Source organism: Chiloscyllium plagiosum, chromosome 1, assembly GCF_004010195.1.
Source record: "Chiloscyllium plagiosum isolate BGI_BamShark_2017 chromosome 1, ASM401019v2, whole genome shotgun sequence".
NCBI classification, from domain to species: domain Eukaryota; kingdom Metazoa; phylum Chordata; class Chondrichthyes; order Orectolobiformes; family Hemiscylliidae; genus Chiloscyllium; species Chiloscyllium plagiosum.
Window position 1 is genome coordinate 76,160,289 of NC_057710.1, and position 19,365 is coordinate 76,179,653.

Sequence of the window (19,365 nt, forward strand, 5' to 3'; positions counted from 1 at the left end):
GGACCTACTCTCGTTCTCGTCATTCTCATGTTTCTCACATACGCATAAAATTCCTTTGGGTTATCCTTGATCCTATCCGCCAGAGATTTTTCATGCCCTCTCTTGGCTCTCCTAATCCCTTTCTTCAGGTCCCTTCTGGCTATCCTGTATCCCTCCACTGCTCTGTCTGAACCCTGTTTCCTCAACCTTATGTAAGCCTCCTTCTTCCTCTTTACAAGACATTCAACCTCCCTCGTCAACCAAGGTTCCCTCACACGACCATTTCTTTCCTGCCTGACAGGTACGTACATATCAACTTCCTCTTTACAAGACATTCAACCTCCCTCGTCAACCAAGGTTCCCTCACACGACCACTTCTTTCCTGCCTGACAGGTACGTACATATCAAGGACACGTCGTATCTGTTCCTTGAAAAAGTTCCACATTTCCACGACATCCTTCCCTGACAGCCTATGCTCCCAAGTTATGTTCCTCGGATCCTGTCTTACAGCATTGTAATTACCCTTCCCCCAATGTAAAACCTACCCTGTTGCACGCACCTATCTCTCTCCATAACCAAGGTGAAAGTCACAGAATTGTGGTCACCATCACCAAAATGTTCACCCACTAACAAGCCCATCACTTGTCTCGGTTCATTACCGAATACCAAATCCAATATGGCCTCCCCTCTGGTCGGACAATCTACATACTGAGTTAGAAAAGCTTCCTGGACACACTGCGCAAACACCGCCCCATCCAATCTACTTGATCTAAAGAGCTTCCAGTCAATATTTGGGAAGTTGAAATCGCCCATGATTACTACCCTGTGGCTTCTGCACCTTTCCAAAATCTGTTTCCCAATCTGTTTCTCCACATCTCTGCTACTATTGGGGGGTCTATAGTAAACACCCAACAAGGTGACTGCACCTTTCCTATTTCTGACTTCAGCCCATACTACCTCCAAAGGCAGTTCCCCTTGAACTGCCTTTCTGCAGCCGTTATACCATTTCTAATTAGCAATGCCACCCCTCCTCCTTTTTTTACCACCCTCCCTAATCTTACTGAAACATCTGTAACCAGGAACCTCCAACAACCATTCCCGTCCCTCTTCTATCCACGTTTCCGTGATGGCCACAACATCGTAGTCCCAGGTACCGATCCATGCCTTAAGTTCACCCACCTTATTTCTGATACTCCTTGCATTGAAGTATACGCACTTGAACCCATCTGTGTCCGCAAGTATTTCCTGTCTGTGCTACCTTCTTCACAGCCTCCCTACATTCTTGGACATCCTGACAAGCAGCTAGCCTACTTGCTGGACTACAAGTCCGGATCCCATCCCCCTGCCAAATTAGTTTAAACCCCCCCCGAAGAGTGCTAGCAAACCTACCCCCCAGGATATTGGATTATAGGGAACAGACAGGAAAGTGAAGTTGAGACCACAGATCAGCCAAGGTGTTACTGAATTTTGGAGCATGATTGAAAGGCTGAATGGTCTACCCCTGCTCCAAAAGCTTTCCGGCCTGACAAGCTATGCAGGTTATGTCTTACTTACCAGAAGTTCACAAAATGTATGAAGTTTTTAGTAAATTAAATTGTAGTTTAACCCTGTGACATTCCAAGAACCATGTCTGGTTAGGACTGCTTGAAAGATTATGTTGTCTAGAATGTTGCATTTATGTTCAATTACAAAATTAAACAGTAGAGCTTTTAATACTTTCTTAGATATAATCAGATACAGAAATATGGATATTTTAAGGTGGTATTTGTCTTCAGAGTGAACTCTATTAATGGAAGATTTGACCCAATGACACAGACTTGGCAGACAAAGCTTTTCATTCCTGATGAAGGGCTTTTGCCCGAAATGTCAATTTTTCTGCTCCTCGGATGCTGCCTGACCTGCTGTGCTTTACCAGCACCACTCTAATCCAGACTGAGAGCTTTGGGGATAGTTACTAGAGGAAATGAACTGAAAATAAAGTCAAGTTATGGTAAACTTGTTTAAAATCTTGGTTAGATCACACTTTGAGTGAATGATCAGTTTTGTTTTATATATTGTAGAATGAATGTAGAGGTATTTGAAACTTGCAGAAAACGTTTATGTGAATGATACTAGATCAAGAAGTTTTATCTGTCAGAAGGGATTGAATATCTTCCTCTGACTCCCCTTTCACCATTTTGCAACCACCTCTTTGCATACAAGTACCCACCCTTTTAATCACATTGCTTCTTTACCATCCAAATTATCAAACATGCTGTTTTTAAATCATCTGACCACTTATTTGTCCTCTTTTCAACTAAGCATTTGCTTAGTTGCACACTGGGGATATTGAATGTTAATCGGGGTTTTGCTTTGTGGACCAGTCTCCAAACATTTTTAAAGTTTTATTTTATTCATTCGTGGGATGAGGGCATTGCTGGCTGGGCTAGCATTTCTTGTACATCCTAGCTGCCATTGAGAAGGGTAAGCTTACATTTTGGTCTCCTTATCAAAGGAAGAATGTTCTGTCTATGGAGGAAGTGCAATGAAGATAGACTGATTCCTGGGATGGCAGGACTGCTGTATAAAGAGAGATTGAACTGGTTAGAATTATACTTACTGGAGTTTAGACCAGTGAGGGAGAATCTTGTTGAAACATACAAAATTTTAGACAGACAAACAAAATTCAGAAAAGATGTTCCCATAACCAAGGAGTCCAGAACGACTCTAATGATACAGGGTAGGCCATTTAGGCTTGAAATGAGGAGACATGTCTTCATCCAGAGTTGTGGACCTGTGAAATTCTATGCTCCGCAAACAATTGAGGCCAAAACTTTGAATTGTTTTTAACAAAGAATTAGATTTAGTTCTTACGGCTAAAGAGATCAAAGGGTATAGGGAGAAAATGGGATCAAGGAACCAAGTTGGATGATCTACCATGATCATAGGAACCCACAGCTACTCCAATTATGTGTTTCTAGCTTAAGTCAGGAATGTGATGGTCTTCTCCCCAATTGCCTGAAGTACAGCTCTAACAACGTTAAAAGAAGCCTGACACCATTCAGGGCAAAACAGCCCGCTTGATTGGCACCGCATCATAAACACCTTTTTTCCCACTGCCATCAGCAGTAGCTACCACCTACAAAATGGACTGAAGAAATTCACCAAGGCTTGTTAATATCTTCAAAATTGACAACCATTTCAATCTTCAAGGACAAGGGTAGCAGATATATAGAAATACCACCCCTGCAGGTCCTCCTCAAAGCCACTTACCATCCTTACTGGGCTATGTATCATGTTTCCTTTAGTGTTGTTAGGATGAAATCCTGGAACGGCATCTGTACTGGCATAGTGAGACCACTTACAGCATATGGACTGCAGCAATTCAAGAAGGCAGCTTACACAGTGTTCCAGGTATGGTCTGGCCAAGGCCACGTACAATCGCACCAAGACGTCCCTGCTTCTATACTCGAAACTTCTCACTATGAATCCCAATATACCTTTTGCCTTCTTTGCTGGCTGCTGCATCTGCATACTTATCTTCAGTGACAGGAGTACAAGGAAACCCAAGCCTTAATGCACCTCTCCCTTTACCAATTTTGTCATTCAGATCATAACTTGCCTTCCATGTGACTTGTAGATGTGGGAGTCAGAAGACAAATTACTCATTGCAAGACGCCCTACTCTCTGACCTGTTCTCTTCGCAACTTTTATGGCTGTCCAGTTCATTTTCTGGTCTCTATGATCTTGATAGTGAAGGACTCTCTGATAGTAATTCCATAGAATATACAGGGATGATGGCAACATGAATGTTACGAGCCTGGCATTGATTGCAACATGAATGTCACGAGCTACTTATCAGCTCAAGCCTCCATATTGTTCAGGCCTTGCTACATTTGGACATTGACTGCTTAAGTATCTGAGGAGTCATGAACATATTGTGTGTTCGTCATCAAACATCTCTACTTCTGTTATTGTGTTTGAGGGAAGATCATTAATAAAGCAGCAGAAAGGTATTTGGGCCTAGGATGCTACTCTGAGGAACTCCTGCAGAGATGCACTGGACCTTGATGACTGACCTCCAACAATTTCAAATGTATTTGTTTGTGCCATAGATGACTTTTTAAAAGTTTGTTCATGGGAACAGGGCTTTGCTGGCTAGACGAGCATTTATTACCCATCCCTAATTACCCAGAGGGCAGTTAAGAGTTGTTGTGCACCTGGAGTCACATGTAAACCAGACGAGGTAAGGATGGTAGCTTCCTCCTGTGAAGGGCACTAGTTGACCAGATAGACTTTTCTGACAATCAAGAATGGATATACAGTCATCATTAGACTCTTAATTTCAGATTTTCTTTTAGTTGAATACAAATTAGACCATCTAATGTGTGTTATAGACCAGGCCAGACCCTCCTCAAAACATTTCAAGAGGGTAGCCTAACTTTTCTAGTTGTTTAAAACGTGTATGGTGGATATTCCAGGAGTGATGCAGCTGGCCCAACCACTCAGTTTCAAACAAACAGAATTTATTTTACGCATGAGTAAGAGAAATCCGAATTTAGAATAAGGTAACTATTTGAGAACCCAATTAACTCTATCACCACTTAATGATGCTGTTCCAAATATTTGCAACATCCCCATAAACACCCCTTTTCAAAAAAGAAAGGTAAAATCAAACACAGGTTCTTACAGGAGAGATGTCAGAGAGAGAGGATCAGCATGGAGCTGTTCCTTTGACCAGCAGCTGCAAACAAAACAGCTTGCTAAACCTAAACCAAACCAGAGAAGAGCTGAGCTGGGAGAACTGGCCGCTCCCCTTTCATTGTCCAAGTGTTTTCTATTTAAAACTGTATCTGTTAGCTATAATCAATTTGGCCCTAAAATCCACATAAACCAGACACATCAGAATCTAAGCATTTACAATTATTCTGGAAAAAAAAGCCAAGGACAACCTAAACTTGCTAAAGGAATAGCATTGTCTCACCTTCACTATCCCCCTTTTTAAAACAAAAAGAACCATCAATATCCAAAGGAGGCTTCATTTTAAAACCACTTAATTTTACATTGTTAGTATGTTGCAACACACAAATACATTACATTGATGATAAACATCGTACTACTATATTCTGTTTCAGTGTGTTTACTCCTGCCAGCGAATGTTTCAGTTTCTCATCCAAGTCTCACCAATGTGTCAGCAATCTTGTTTTCCTGTTCTGCCGCGTGCACAATTTTCAAGTTGAATGGCTGAAACAACAAGCTCCACTTAAACAGTCTGGAATTTTTGTCCTTAAATTTCTCCAGAAACTTCAATGGGTTATGATCAGTCTATATGATTGTCTCAGACACATTACTGGTAATATAAACGTTGAAATGTTGTTACGCCAACACCAAGCTCAAAAGCTCCTTCTCAACTCATGAATATTTCTGCTGATGAATGTTCAGTCTCCTGGAGAAATACCCGATCGGTCTTTCTATCTTTTCATCGTCTTCCTGTAAGAGCACAGTACCAATACCCACATCACTCACATTGATAGTGTTAGGGAATAAATCTTTTGCTGGATCATTTAAAACAAAATCGTCGGGAGTCGAGTCCTTGAGTATTAACAAGCTTTATTCGTGGCCATGGGGAGTACATCTTCCCTCAGAAGTCCGGTGTAGTCCATTGAAATACAGATTGCCACAGTTTATATAGTATATCATATCGCACTATCCGTTGGTTACGCAACCTAGGGGCAGTCATAAGGTTACATAAGGGCAGTGGTCAGTTCGAGTAGCTGCTACATACATACCATAAGCCTACATTTCTCAAATCTGTAAATTAATGTTAGCTTCTACTGCAGGTTCACATTAGGCAGAAACCGATAATTAATACAACAAACAATTCATAGCAGAACTAGTTAGAAGTTGGGGGTGTTGAGAATGCACTTGTAACTACAAGGTCATTACTTGCAAAAACAAATTCCTTAGCTTATTCTAAAAGCATTGGGTCACCAGTCTACGTTTTGCTGCGAAGATTGCTTTGTGACAAAATGGCTTTCACACAAATTTGTGCCAAGTCTTGTGGCAAGTTTTCTTCCACATTCCCTCCTTTTTGATCATAAGATCAAAGAAGCAGATTGGGAGTGTCAGCAAAAGGGGAACATAACCAGAGCCGGAAGGGTTGTCGGGGATGGAGGTTCGGAATCAGTTAGGTAACTGCCTGGCTCAGGCATGAAAGGGGCAGAAGGCTCCAGGGATTGGCCCTCAGGCTGAGACATAAAGGGGGCGGACGGCTGCAGGGAATGGTACTCGTCCTCGGGGGAGTTCGTTGGTGAAGGGGACTCAGAGCATCTGCGAGAGCGCCGGAGAGGAGGGCCACAACAGTGAATTGAACCGAGCACAGGATTGTCTGCAAGGTTTCTAGTTGAGCAGTTCCAAAGGCAGGGAAAAGAAAGCTGCTAGTCACTCAAATCCCATACGGGCTCGCTTGGTGCGAGTTTGGGACAGACTAAACAGAGGAATGGGACTGATAAAGGAACTGAACCACGTACCATAAATAGTAGCTGCCCATTCAGGAAAGCGGCAACCAAGGGTAGGCCCATGGCCACAAATGAAATAGGTACCATTATAAGTCCTCAAGTGGGTAGTTTGAGTCTCAGACAAATAAACCAAAAATGTGGGATGCTGCTTATCAGTTTTAGTTTGGTTGGCTGCAGCTGTTTTGTTGAGAATTCGCTTGTTGCGGAGGAGGTTTTTGAAGTTGGGATATTGGCCAAATGGGGTGAAACACAGTGGGTACATGTACTGGTCTTGCCTCCCAACCCCCGGTAGTTTGTTCTCTAGGCAGATGGTTTCCCCGGGAGCACCCTGTCCTGTGGAATTGGTAGGGACTAGGGTGGGGGAGTGCGAGGGAGGTTGCATGGGGGTTGGAAGCAGCCCTAGTACATTTTGTGGCTGTATCCTGTGGACTCCCACCTATGCCTGACGGATTCATTGAAGCCGGGGGCATAGTGGACCTGAATCATTACACTGGCAGGTTCAGTTTGGTCTAACCACCATTCAGCAATGCGGCAAAAGTGAGGACTGCTCCTACCCGAAATGTTGATTTTTCCAGCTCCTCGGATGCTGCCTGGCATGCTGTGCTTTTCCAGCACCACTCTGCAGATGCTAGCGGTCAGAGTCAAGATTAGAGTTAACTACTGACTCATCCTGCAGGTTTACCTTGCAAGAATCCTGGACCAGAACTCGCAAGTCTCTTTGCACTTTAGACTTCTGAATTTTCTCCCCATTTAGAAAATAGTCCATGCCTCTATTCTTCCTACCAAAATGCATGACCCCACACTTTCCCACATTGTACTCCATCAGCCACTTCTTTGTCCACTGTCCTAACCTGCCCAAATCCTTCTGTAGCCTCCCTTCCTCCTCAATGCTACTTGTCCCTCTACCTATCTTTCTATCGTCTGCAAATTTGGCCAGAATGCCCCAGTTCCTTCATCTAGATTGTTAATGTGTAAAGTGAAAAGTTGTGGTCCTAATACTGAACCTTGCAGAACACCACTTGTCACTGGCTGCCATCCTGAGAAGGCCTCTTTTATTCCCACTCTCTGATAGACAGCCAAGCTTCTATCCACGCTAACACCTTGCCTCTGACACTATGGGCCCTTATCTTACTCAGTAGCCTCCTGTGCAGAACCTTGTTAAAGGCTTTCCTGAAGTCCAGGTACATAACATCCATTGGCTCTCCTTGGTCTAACCTCTCCGTTACTTCCTCAAAGAATTTTAGTAGATCTGTCAGGCATGACCTCCCCTTGTGAAACCATACTGACTTTGCCCTATTTCACCATACACTTTCAAATATTCCGAAATCTCATCCAGTACATTGGATTCCAGATTCTTACCCTGACTGAGGTTAGGCTAATCATTCTGTAATTTTCCATCTTTTGCCTTACTCCCTTTTTAAACAAAGGTGTCACGTTAACGATTTTTCAGTCCTCTGTGACCCTCCGTGATTCTAGCAATTCCTGAAAGATCACCACTAACGCCTCCACTTTCTCTTCAGCTATCTCCCTTAGAACTCTGGAGTATAGTCCATCTGGTCCAGGTGGTATATCTACCTTCAGGACATTCAGTTTTTTGAGCACCTTCCCCTTGGTGAAGGGCACCATACTCAGCTCTGCCCCCTCACTCTTGAATTTTGGGATATTACTTGTGTTTCCATGTGTGACTAAAAATGACCAGGTCATCGATATGTACACCACACAGTTGGGTAATCTGGAAATTACCCATATGGTTAGCCTTTGAAATGTGGCTGGTCCATTTTTCATACCAAACAGCATCACTTTAAACTGATACAGTCCATTCAGCGTTATGAAAGCTGAAATTGTCTTCGTTCTTTCAGACAAAGATACCTGCCAGTATCCTCTGAGCAAGTCCAACTTCAAAATATAAGTTGCTTCTCCCACCTTTTCAATACAGTCTTCCAAACGTGGAATTGGATAGGCATCAACCTTTGTAACTGTATTGACATTGTGATAGTCCACACATAACCATTGGGCACCATTACTATGGGTGAGCTCCAGTTAATGTAACTCACTTTGATTATATCATCTTGGAGCATGCGTTTAATCTCCTTTTGAACCTGTGCCAACTTTAGCGGGTTATGCCGATAAGGATGTTATTTAAGCAACAGCATTTCCTATATCTACAAACTTACCATCTTATTTCCACAAATCTCCCCATGTGATGGCAATAACTCTTCCAGGTCAATTCAATTTTCTTCTGGAAGGTAACTCAATTTATTTCAATCTTTGATAACTTCCCTATTGTCCAACTTAGTTTAAGGAATGTCCAATCAGAATCCTCTGAACTTAGTTCTTCACTCTGTGTCGTAACCAATAACGTATTCTCCTTTTGCTTTCCTCCCCTGTCAAAATACCTTCTGAGCGTATTCATGTGATACATTGTGAAATTTCTTTCTGCCTGGAGTCCTTATCAAATAGTTCACTTCACTCAATTGCCTTTTGACTTAATAAAGTCCATTAAAGGTTCACCTATCACTGGAAGTAAAACTAACACCGTGTCTCTGATATCAAAATTGTGAATTTTTGATTTCCTATCTTCCTGTTTCATTGTATGCTGTGGTACTTTTAAATGCTGTCTGGCCAACTCCCCTGCTCTATTTAATCATTCCCTAAAATCTGACACATAGTCCAAATATGTGGTGTCTGAATTATGACTTATCAATGTCTCCTTAATCAATTTTAGTGGTTTCTCAAAAACTAATTCAAATGGACTGAATTTGGTCCATTCATTTGGTGCATCTCTGATGGCAAAAAGTACAAATAGAATTCCTTTATCCCAATCATCTGGATAGTCTTATCTCAATATGAATGTCTTTAATGTCTGATGCTGCATTTCTAGTGCCCCCTGTGACTCTGGAAGATGTGCAGTAGATTTGAATTTTATTCCTAAGCTGTTCATAACTTCCTTGAATAATTTTGATGTAAAATTTTACCCTTGACCTTTGATCTGGCTGTATTTATGGGTAGTTCGTATCTAGTGAAATATTTGAGGAACTTCTCTATAATCCTTTTAGCTGTGATATTGTCTAATGAATAGCCTCTGGAAATCTAGTGGACACATCCATTATTGCTAGGAGAAAGTGAGGACTGCAGATGCTGGAGATCAGAGTCAAGAGTGTAGTGCTGGAAAATCATAGCCGGTCAGGCAGCATCCGAGATGCAGGAGAGTCGACGTTTCAGGCATAAGCCCTTCATCAGGAATTCCCACAATACCTCCTTTCTGTAACCCATTGGCATTACAACTTGATGAACATCTGTTCATTTCTCATCTACCTGAATATATGATTGTCTCCATTTCCTCATTAAGACATTATTTTTAAGATAGTAGTACACCGGGATACATCTAGATTCTTCTCCCATGTATGCTTTTTGATACAATTGGTTTAGTTCCTCATCTTTCTGCTGTAACTCAGTTAATTTCTCTGAATTAAATATATCTGCTTTGTCATCTATTTGCTCCTGTTCTGTCTCCACCATTTGATCAAACAGAGTCTAATTCTACTTTAACTTTCTTATCTGTACTCTTTGATCTCTCCTGTTTCAACTGGTGACTTTGTGACTACATCACCACACACTCCCAGGATATGTATTTTTAATAGTTCAGTTGTCTGAGTTTCCACTGGCTTTTCAACCACAGTAGGCAGCACTCCTACCTGTGAACCATCTGTATTGATAGCAACGACAAATTGTATTCCTTGAGCTGAGAGTTTGTCCAATACGCCTGCCACGACTTCTCCACTTTTCACTGGATACTCTAACCTCACTCTATATAATTGAGCACTTCTTGTGAATTCCCATTACTAGCACTTTTTCTGGTAGTAGTCTTTCAGAGGTACATATCTCCTCAGCTTTCAGCATCAAAGATCAAGAGGATCCTGTATTTCTTAATATTGTAACCTCTTCACCTGCTGCTCCTGGCCTATGTGAGTAAACTTTATTTTCACAGGTTTAAGAAGATCTCTCCAACCAGGTGGTACATTCGGATGCAGCCTTTTAGCCTCCACTGTGCTTTTTGTTAGCACTCCAACAAAATTCACTGACTTATCCTGCTTTCTTACATCTGGCTTCCTAGTGCTTTTTAACATATCATCGAGTCATCGTGACGTACAGCACGGAAACCGACCCTTCGGTCCAACTCATCCATGCCGACCAGATAGCCTAACCTGATGTAGTTCCACCTGCCTGCACCCGGTCCATGTCCCTCCAAACCCATCCTATTCAAATACCCATCCAGATGGCCTTTAAATGTTGCAATTGTACCAACCTCCACCACTATCTTTGGCAGCTCATTCCATATGCATACCACCCTCTTAGGTCCCTTTTATATCTTTTCCCTCTCACCCCAAACCACGATTTCACATTGCCTCCTTTATAGTAGTAAAAACACTTCTTAACTTGTTTTTCCCCTTCAAGGATTTCCTTTTTACCCTGTGGTACATTATCCTTGTGATCTTCACCAAGACCTAACTTTCCCTTACCTTGTGAGGATTTCTCTGCCCCCCCCCCCCAATTTGTATCCCTCATGGATTGAAATTGATTTTGGAAGCCAAACTTTGATTTATGGACCAACTCATAATCATTAGCCAATTCAGCTGCTAATCTTGCTGTTTTAACTCTCTGCTCTTCCACATGAGTTCTTATTACCTCAGGAAGTGAATTTGTGAATTCCTCCAAAATAATCATCACTCTAAGAGCCGTCATAAGTTTGATCTATTTTTTTAATGCCCTTATCCACCTTTCAAAATAACTTTGTTTGATCCTTTCAAACTCAATGTCGGTTTGACCAGGGTCCCTCCTTAGATTCCTCAAATGCTGTCTGTAGGCTTCTGATACAAGCTCATATACACTTCAAATGGCTTTCTTCACCACCTCTTACCACCAAGGTTCCTCCTCTGATTGTGATGTGAATACCTCACTAACTCTACCTACAAGTATTGTTTGGATTAACAAAGCCTACATGGTCACCCAATTCATTTGTTTAGCTACCTTCTCAAATTAGATGAAAAAGGTTTCTACATCCTTCTCCTTATATTTAGGCACTACTTAGATATAATTTGAACAGATCCTCACCAGGCCCTTGGCTACCATGGGTTTGCTCACTCTCACTCTATTCTTCACTAAGCTTACCTTCAGCCTTCATCTCCATCCTTTTAAGCTGTCTTTCCTATCAAGTGCCAATCTTTGAAGTTCAAACTCCCTGTCTATCCTCCTTTCCTCTCTCTCCTTTTCCCTTTCTTCTCTCTCTTTTTGTTCTGCTAAAGTGACTGTTTCTCTTTCCTCTGCTTTTATTTGCAATTCAAACAGCTTCAATTCTTTTGCCCTTTCCTTTTCTTTTCGCTCTAACTCAAGCTGTTTTATTCTCAATTGAATTTTAGCAACCTCCAAAGTTTCTGATTGCGTTTCCAGCAAATTTAAATGCTGAGCTACTGCCATAATTATCACTCCTTTCCTTATGGACAAAGGTAACTCCAACTCCAGCTTCACTGCCAATTCCAGCAGCTTTTTCTTGTTCACCTTTTGTAAAGCCAACAAAGTCACTTCTTACACCCCCAGAAAACTCTTAGTGACTTAAAGAGCCTTTACTACACAAAGCGCTGTTTAAACCAACCGAATTCATCTGACACAAAAGGCACAAACACCTCCCACTCACTGCCTTTGAGTCCAACAACCCTAATCCCAAATTGGAACCATTGAATAAATCCCACAAAGAACCCCCAATCTGTTATGGACCAGGCCAGACCCCCTCAAAACATTGCAAAAAAGTAGCCCAGACTCTAACTTTTCTAGTTGTTTTAAGCAGATGTAAAGTGGATATTCCAGGAATGATGCAGCTGGCCCAACCATTCAGTTTCAAACAAAACAGAATTTATTTTACACATGAACAAAAGAAAACCAAATTTAGAATAATGTAAGTATTTGAAAACCCTATCACAACTTAATGATGCTGTTCCAAATACTTGCAGTATCCCCATAAACACCCCATTGGCAAAATAAGGTAAAATCAAACACAGGTTCTTACAGGAGAGATGTCAGAGAGAGAGAATCAGCATGGAGTTGTTTCTTTGACCAGCAGCTGCAAACAAAACAGCTTGCTAAACCCAAACCAGTGAAAAGCTGAGCTGGGAGAACGGGTCCACTCCCCTGTCATTGTCCAAGTGTTTTCTTTTTAAAATTTGACAGCCTTTGATTTGAGGCAGTATCTGTTAGCTATAATCAAATTTGCCCTAAAACCCACTCAAATCAGACACTTTGGAATCTGAGCATTTGTGACCCCTTGGGGAAAATGCCAAGGAAACCTAACATTGTTAAAGGAGCAGCATTGTCACACATAGCAGGATTTGAACCCAGGCCCTCAAAACGTTATTTGGGTCTCTGCAGATAATACCACTGGACCATAACCTCGCTCCAACTCCAACCAGCAGAGTTTTCGCCTGATTTCTATTGACTTCAGGTTTGCTTAACCTCCTTGATACTACACTTGGTCAAGTGCAGCCTTGTTATCAAGGGCAGTCGCTCATACCTTATCCCTGGAATGCAACTCATATGTCTTTGTTTGAACCAAGGTTTTAAAGAGGTCAGGATCTTAATGTCCCTGGTAGAACCCAAATGGTTGTGAGTGAGCAGGTTATAAAGAACAAAGAAAATTTACAGCCCAGGAACAGGCCCTATGGCCCTCCAAGCCTGAGCCGATCCAAATCTACTGTCTAAACCTGTCGCCCAATTCCTAAGCATCTGTATCCCTCTGCTCCCCACCTACTCATGCATTTGTCCAGACGCATACCTCTGCTGGCAACGCGCTCCAGACACCCACCACCCTCTGCGTAAAGTACTTGCCGCGTGTATTCCCCCTTAAGCTTTTCACCTCTCGCCTTGAAAGCCTGACCTCTCGTTATTGAATCGCTCACCCCGCGGAAAAAGCTTATCTCTATTTACCCTGTCTCTACCCTTCATGAATTTGTAAACCTCAGTCAGGTCCCCCCTCAATCTCCTTTTTTTCTAATGAAAACAAACCTAACCTACTCAATCTCTCTCCATAGCTAGCACCTTCCATACCAGGCAACATCCTCGTAAACCTTCTCTGCACCCTCTCCAAAGCGTCCATATCCTTTTGGTAATGTGGCGACCAGAACTGTACACAGTATTCTAAGTGTGGCCGAACCAATGTCTTGTACAATTTTAACATGACCTGCCAGCTCTTATACCTAATACCCCATCCAGTGAAGGCAAGCATACCATATGCCTTCTTGACCACTCTATCCACCTGTGCAGCAACCTTCAAGGTACAATGGACCAGCACTCCCAGATCTCTCTGCTTATCAACTTTTCCCAAGGCTCTTCTGTTCACTGTATAATTCACGCTAGAATTAGACTTGCCTAAATGCATCACCTCACATTTGTCTGGATTGAACTCCATCTGCCACTTCTCTGCCCAACTCTCTAGTCTATCTATATTCTCCTGTATTTATTGACGGTCCCTTATGCTTTCTGCTACTCCACCAATCTTCGTGTCATCTGCAAACTTGCTGATCAGACCAACAGGGCCCTCTTCCAGATCATTTATGTATGTCACAAGCAACAGTGGCCCTAGCACTGATCCCTGTGGAGCACCATTGGTCACCTTTCTCCATTTTGAGAAACTCCCTTCAACTACTACTGTCTTCTGTTGCTCAACCAGTTCTTTATCCACCTAGCTAGAACACCCTGCACACCATGTGACTTCACTTTCTCTATTAGTTTACCATGGGAAACCTTATCAAATGCCTTACTAAAGTCCATGTATATGACATCAACAGCCCTTCCTTCATCTATCAACTTAATCATTTCCTCAAAGAACTTTATTAAGTTGGTAAGGCACGATCTCCGCTGCACAAAACCATGTTGCCTATCATTGATAAGCCCATTCTTTTCTAAATATAAACAGATCCTATCCCTTAGTTCCTTCTCCAATAACTTTCTCATCACTGACGTCAGACTCACTAGTCTGTAGTTACTCGGAATAGTCCTACTACCCTTCTTGTACAGGGGTACAACATGAGCAACCTTCCAGTCCTCTGGCACCTCACCTGTGTTTAAGGGTGCCACAAAGATATCTGTCAGGCCCCCAGCTATTTCCTCTCTCGTCTCCCTCAGCAACCTGGGATAGATCTCATCTGTCCTGTGGATTTGTCCACCTTAATAATCTCTAGCATACCCAACACATCTTCCCTACTTACGTCATTGTGATCCAGACTAATCAAACTTCTATCTCTAATATTATTGCTAAACATGTACTGACTCATATCACTCTTGATGGCACTTTCTATCACTGTATTCATGGTCTGAGAAGGCTGATGGGGTAAGTAATTGGCTGAAAATATGTTGCTGGAAAAGCGCAGCAAGTCAGGCAGCATCCAAGGAGCAGGAGAATCGACGTTTCGGGCATGAGCCCTTCTTCAGGAAACTCTAGAAGTTCCTGAAGAAGGGCTCATGCCCGAAACGTCGATTCTCCTGCTCCTTGGATGCTGCCTGACCTGCTGCGCTTTTCCAGCAACACATTTTCAGCTCTTACCTCCAGCATCTGCAGTCCTCACTTTCTCCTAAGTAATTGGCTGTGTTGCATATGTCCTGGGTTTCATGTTCTATATATACTTGGGCAATTTTTCACATTGTCAGATAGATGCCAGTGTTGTAGCTTACTGAAACAGATGTTCTCTGGGTGTGGCAAGGTTTGGGGCACAAATCTTAATTACTTTTACTGAAATGTTATCAAGGGTCATACACTTTGTAGCATCCACTGCACATTGAGTGAATCGAATTGGCTGAAGACTGGCATCCATGATGTTGGGGATCCCTGAAGGAGCCCAAGATGGATCATCCACTCAACACTTCCAACTGTAATTAATGTCATTTTGCTTGGTGCTGCTCCTGTCATGCCCTTCTGCACTCTTCATTGAACCAGGGCTGAACCCCTGGATTGACGTCAGTGATATAGTGGGGGATATGTAAACCATGAAGTTACAAATTATACTTGAATATGATTATGCTACTGCATGGCATCTCATGAATGCCCAATTTTGAGTTGCTAGATCTGTTTGCAGCATGGTCACAGTATCACACAACGTGATGTCAAGTATTCTCTATGTGAAAGTGGGATTTGGCTCCACAAGGTGGTCACTCTTGCAGATGCATCTGCAGTAGACAGATTGGTGAGGATATGGTTACAAATAAATTTGTGTCTTGTTGGTTCCTTCACCACTTTCCACAGTCTCAGTCGAGCAACCAGATTCTTTTGGACTCGACTAGCTTGATTAGTAATGCTACTGCCAAGTCACTGCTGGTTGAGGACATAGAAGGGCATTTTGCACCCTCGACACTCTCATCGATTCTTCCAGATGGTGTTCAATGTGAAGGCACACTGTTATTTGCAGAGGATGGGCGGCAAATGGTAATCAGCAGGCAGTTTCCTTTACCCATATTTGACCTGTTTCCATGAGATTTCATCGGTCTGAAATCAATATTGCATAGTCACCATCTCCCTGTGGGGCAGGAAGTATCCAGAGAAGGTGATGGTCATGTATCTCCTGAAACATCTGCCACTGCTCATCAACTGGTTTATCTTTTAGTCATCTTGCCCAGTTCTTTCTGGTTGGTTCCACAAGACATTACTTCAAGAAACAATCTCTAATACATTCAACAAACTCTACCAGCAAGATGTGGAGGCTTTGGAGAGGGTATGGAAAATATTTACCTGGATGTTGCCTGGTTTGGAGGGAATAAGCTATGAGGAACTATTGTGAAAACTCAGTTTGTTTTCACTTAAGCGTAGGAGGCTGAGGACGTTTACAAAATCATGAGTGGCATGGATAATCTGAGTCTTTTTCCCAGAGTAGAAACATCACTTGTTGGGAAACATAGATTTAAAATAAAAGAGGGAAAGTTTAAAGGAGATGTGAGAGACACGTTTTTTTTAAACAAAATGGGTAATTGCCTGGAATATTTTGTCAGAGGAGGAGGTAGATGTAGATACAATACCAGTGTTTAAGAGAATAAGCAGGTAAAAGAAGGATACTGACCTTGTAGAGGCAAGGAGTTTTAGTTGAGAAAGTGTCACATGTCAGTATTGGCTTGGTGGGGCAAAGCGCCTGTTCTTGTGCTGAACTGATGTTTGTACCTCAAGTCCACCTTTGCCAGTTTGTTTAATTCAGGCTATATGCACATAAAGCCACCCATGATTATTGCTCTTCCTTGCTTACAAGCTATCAGTTTTTCATGGTTTATGTTGCGCCACACTGCTGGAATGCTGTTTGGGGACGTGTAGATTACTCCCACTGGGGACGTATAGATTACTCCCATCAGGGATTTATTTCCCTTGCTGTTTCTTATTTCTACCCAGACTGATTCTATGTTTTGATCTTCACTGCCGGTATCATTTACTGACAAAGCTATACATCTCCTTTCCCTCCTGCTTATCCTTCCAAAACAGAGTATTCTTGGATATGCAGTTCCTAAATCTTGTCTCCACACAATCACAGCTCAGAAATTGCCATCAAGCCATACCCATTTGTCTTAATTTGCAGCATTAACATATTAATTTTATTCTGAATGCTTCAGGTATTCAGATACAAAAGCTTCAAGTTGGTCTGTTATCAAATTTCTCTACTCTTGAAGATTACTTGGTGCAATATGATGTTCACACATTCTGTCCCTCTTTTATTTTTTGGTAACAATCAGTCTCATCGTTAAGCTGCACTCCCTCTTCATCCTTTAAATTTGATTTTCTAATTGTATATGGAACTGAACCCTCCCCTCTACTGTTTAGTTATGCTATATATAACCATATTGTTGAAGTAAGATAAGCTTTATTTTTGAATGGAGATGAGAGTTTAGTCTCTCTCTCAACTATATCTATTCACAGAATTATAAATGATTGCCACTGAAAATTGTTAAGTGCAGAAAATGGAGTAATTTTATCACTGAGTGTATATCTAATATTCTGTCCTTATTGTTTTACCTCCAGTGAGCCAGGAATAACAAAGACAAAAATGGAATCTGACAAGGTATAGTAATGGACATTCTTTGCAGAGAAATAATTATTGAATCATGCAGCACATTGATTAGACCACCTTTGGAATACTGCATTCAATTCTGGTCTCCCTGATATAGGAAGGATGTTGTGAAACTTTGAAGGGTTCAGAAAAAAATTACAAGGGTGTTGCCAGGGCTAAAGGGTTTGAGCTATAGGGAAAGACTGAATAGGCTGGGGCTATTTTCCCTGGAGAGTTGGAGGCTGAGAGGTGACCTTATAGAGGTTTATAAAATCATGAGAAATAGCCAAGGTGTATTCCCCAGGGTGGGGGAGTCCAAAACTAGGGGGAATAGGTTTAAGGTGAGAGGGAGCAATTTAAAAGAGATTTGAGGTGCACTTTCTTCATGCAGAGGGAGATGCATGTAAGGAATGAGCTGCCAGAGGATGTGGTGAAGGCTGATACAATTGCAACATTTAAAAAGCATCTGGATGTGTACCTGTATAGGAAGGGTTTAGAGGGCTGTGGGCCAAATGCTGGCAAATGGGACTAGATTAATTTAGGATATCTGGTCAGCATGGACGAGTTGGACCGAAGTGTCTGTTTTCATGCTTTATATTTCTAAGACTGTAAACTAAATCAAAAGAGGGTATTCGGCCCTTTGTGTCAAAGACAGTTTAAAAGAGCTATTCGACACCCAAACATCTAATTATCACCTGTGTGATGCAGGCAAAGCATTCTTTACAGTAAATCTGCCATTTGGGGAGCTTTAGCTTCAAATTATTAAGCCAGGATTGAGCTACAGTCAATGTGATACATGAGGAAGAGGATAGTTACCTAGATACTGGACAAAGGCAATGTAGGGCAATCTGATTTGGTCCATAGTCAAGGATAGAAAGATATAACAGTGCGTTTGGTAGATATGGGGACCCAAAAGGTAAAAATTGAGGAGTCTCAGCCATGCAATTATCCATCATGTTTGAGGTTTTTGCAGCTTGCTTAAAAGCAGAGTTTGCAGGGTAGATGTTAATAGCTTTTAGTCCACAACTTTCACTTACACACTATTCTCAGACCCTGAAACTTTACTCATTCCACTTACTAATACAAATATCTGCCCCTCCCCTTCCTCCTCCAATGTGTTTAGGTCTTACCATATTCCCTCTCAGTCCACACTGTACTTCTCTAACCATATTCAAACCTTTGTGAAAAATTCCTGGGACTCAAAAGTCAGGTTCAGGTTTTCCAGAGACTGTTCAAAATATGAAACTTTAACCTGTCTGCTAGCAGAGCTCCCATAAGGAACACATAATAAAACATAGTGTGAGTTGAATCATAAGTAATAGATACTTAGATGACCAGATTTTTGTTTAAAGATAGTTATTTGTGCAAAAGTACAACGTAGTATATTGATTAAATCTGCTGACAAGAAGTATCAATCTATATAATAGTTTCAGTACAGTATACATCTGGCTTAGTCTATTTAAATCATTGTTTAAATATGTGATTGATATAAATTTTGATTAGAAACCCCAACTATTTTATGGTAATTTTACAAACCTGTCAAATATTGACTTTTCCAGGAGGAAGATGATGAATCTGACAGTGAAGAATGGGAAGAAATGCTTAAAAAATTGAAGAAAGATACAAATGAAGATGTTAAGCATCAGCTGAGAGAGGATGATGATGAGAAAAAGAAACTCAGCCGTAGGTCAGTCAAGTATTTTTAATCATTTAGTCTGAAATAATAGCTGATCATAAATCTGAATTATGATAAAATTTGAGCAGTTCTTTCTTCTCCATATTTCCTTCTGAAGTTTACTTTTAGTTCAGCAGTTTACTACCAA

At 41.6% G+C, this 19,365-nt stretch overlaps 1 protein-coding gene across 2 annotated transcripts in view; it reads left to right on the forward strand.

Annotated features, from left to right (window-relative positions):
* cwc27 (CWC27 spliceosome associated cyclophilin) overlaps window positions 1-19,365 on the forward strand; it is a 273,662-nt gene that overhangs the window by 62,894 nt on the left and 191,403 nt on the right. For both annotated transcript variants that reach the window (XM_043689551.1, XM_043689542.1), the window contains exons 9-10: window positions 17,515-17,554; window positions 19,102-19,229. In XM_043689551.1, coding sequence (XP_043545486.1) covers window positions 17,515-17,554; window positions 19,102-19,229 — 168 coding nt within the window. The remainder of the gene's footprint in view (window positions 1-17,514; window positions 17,555-19,101; window positions 19,230-19,365) is intronic.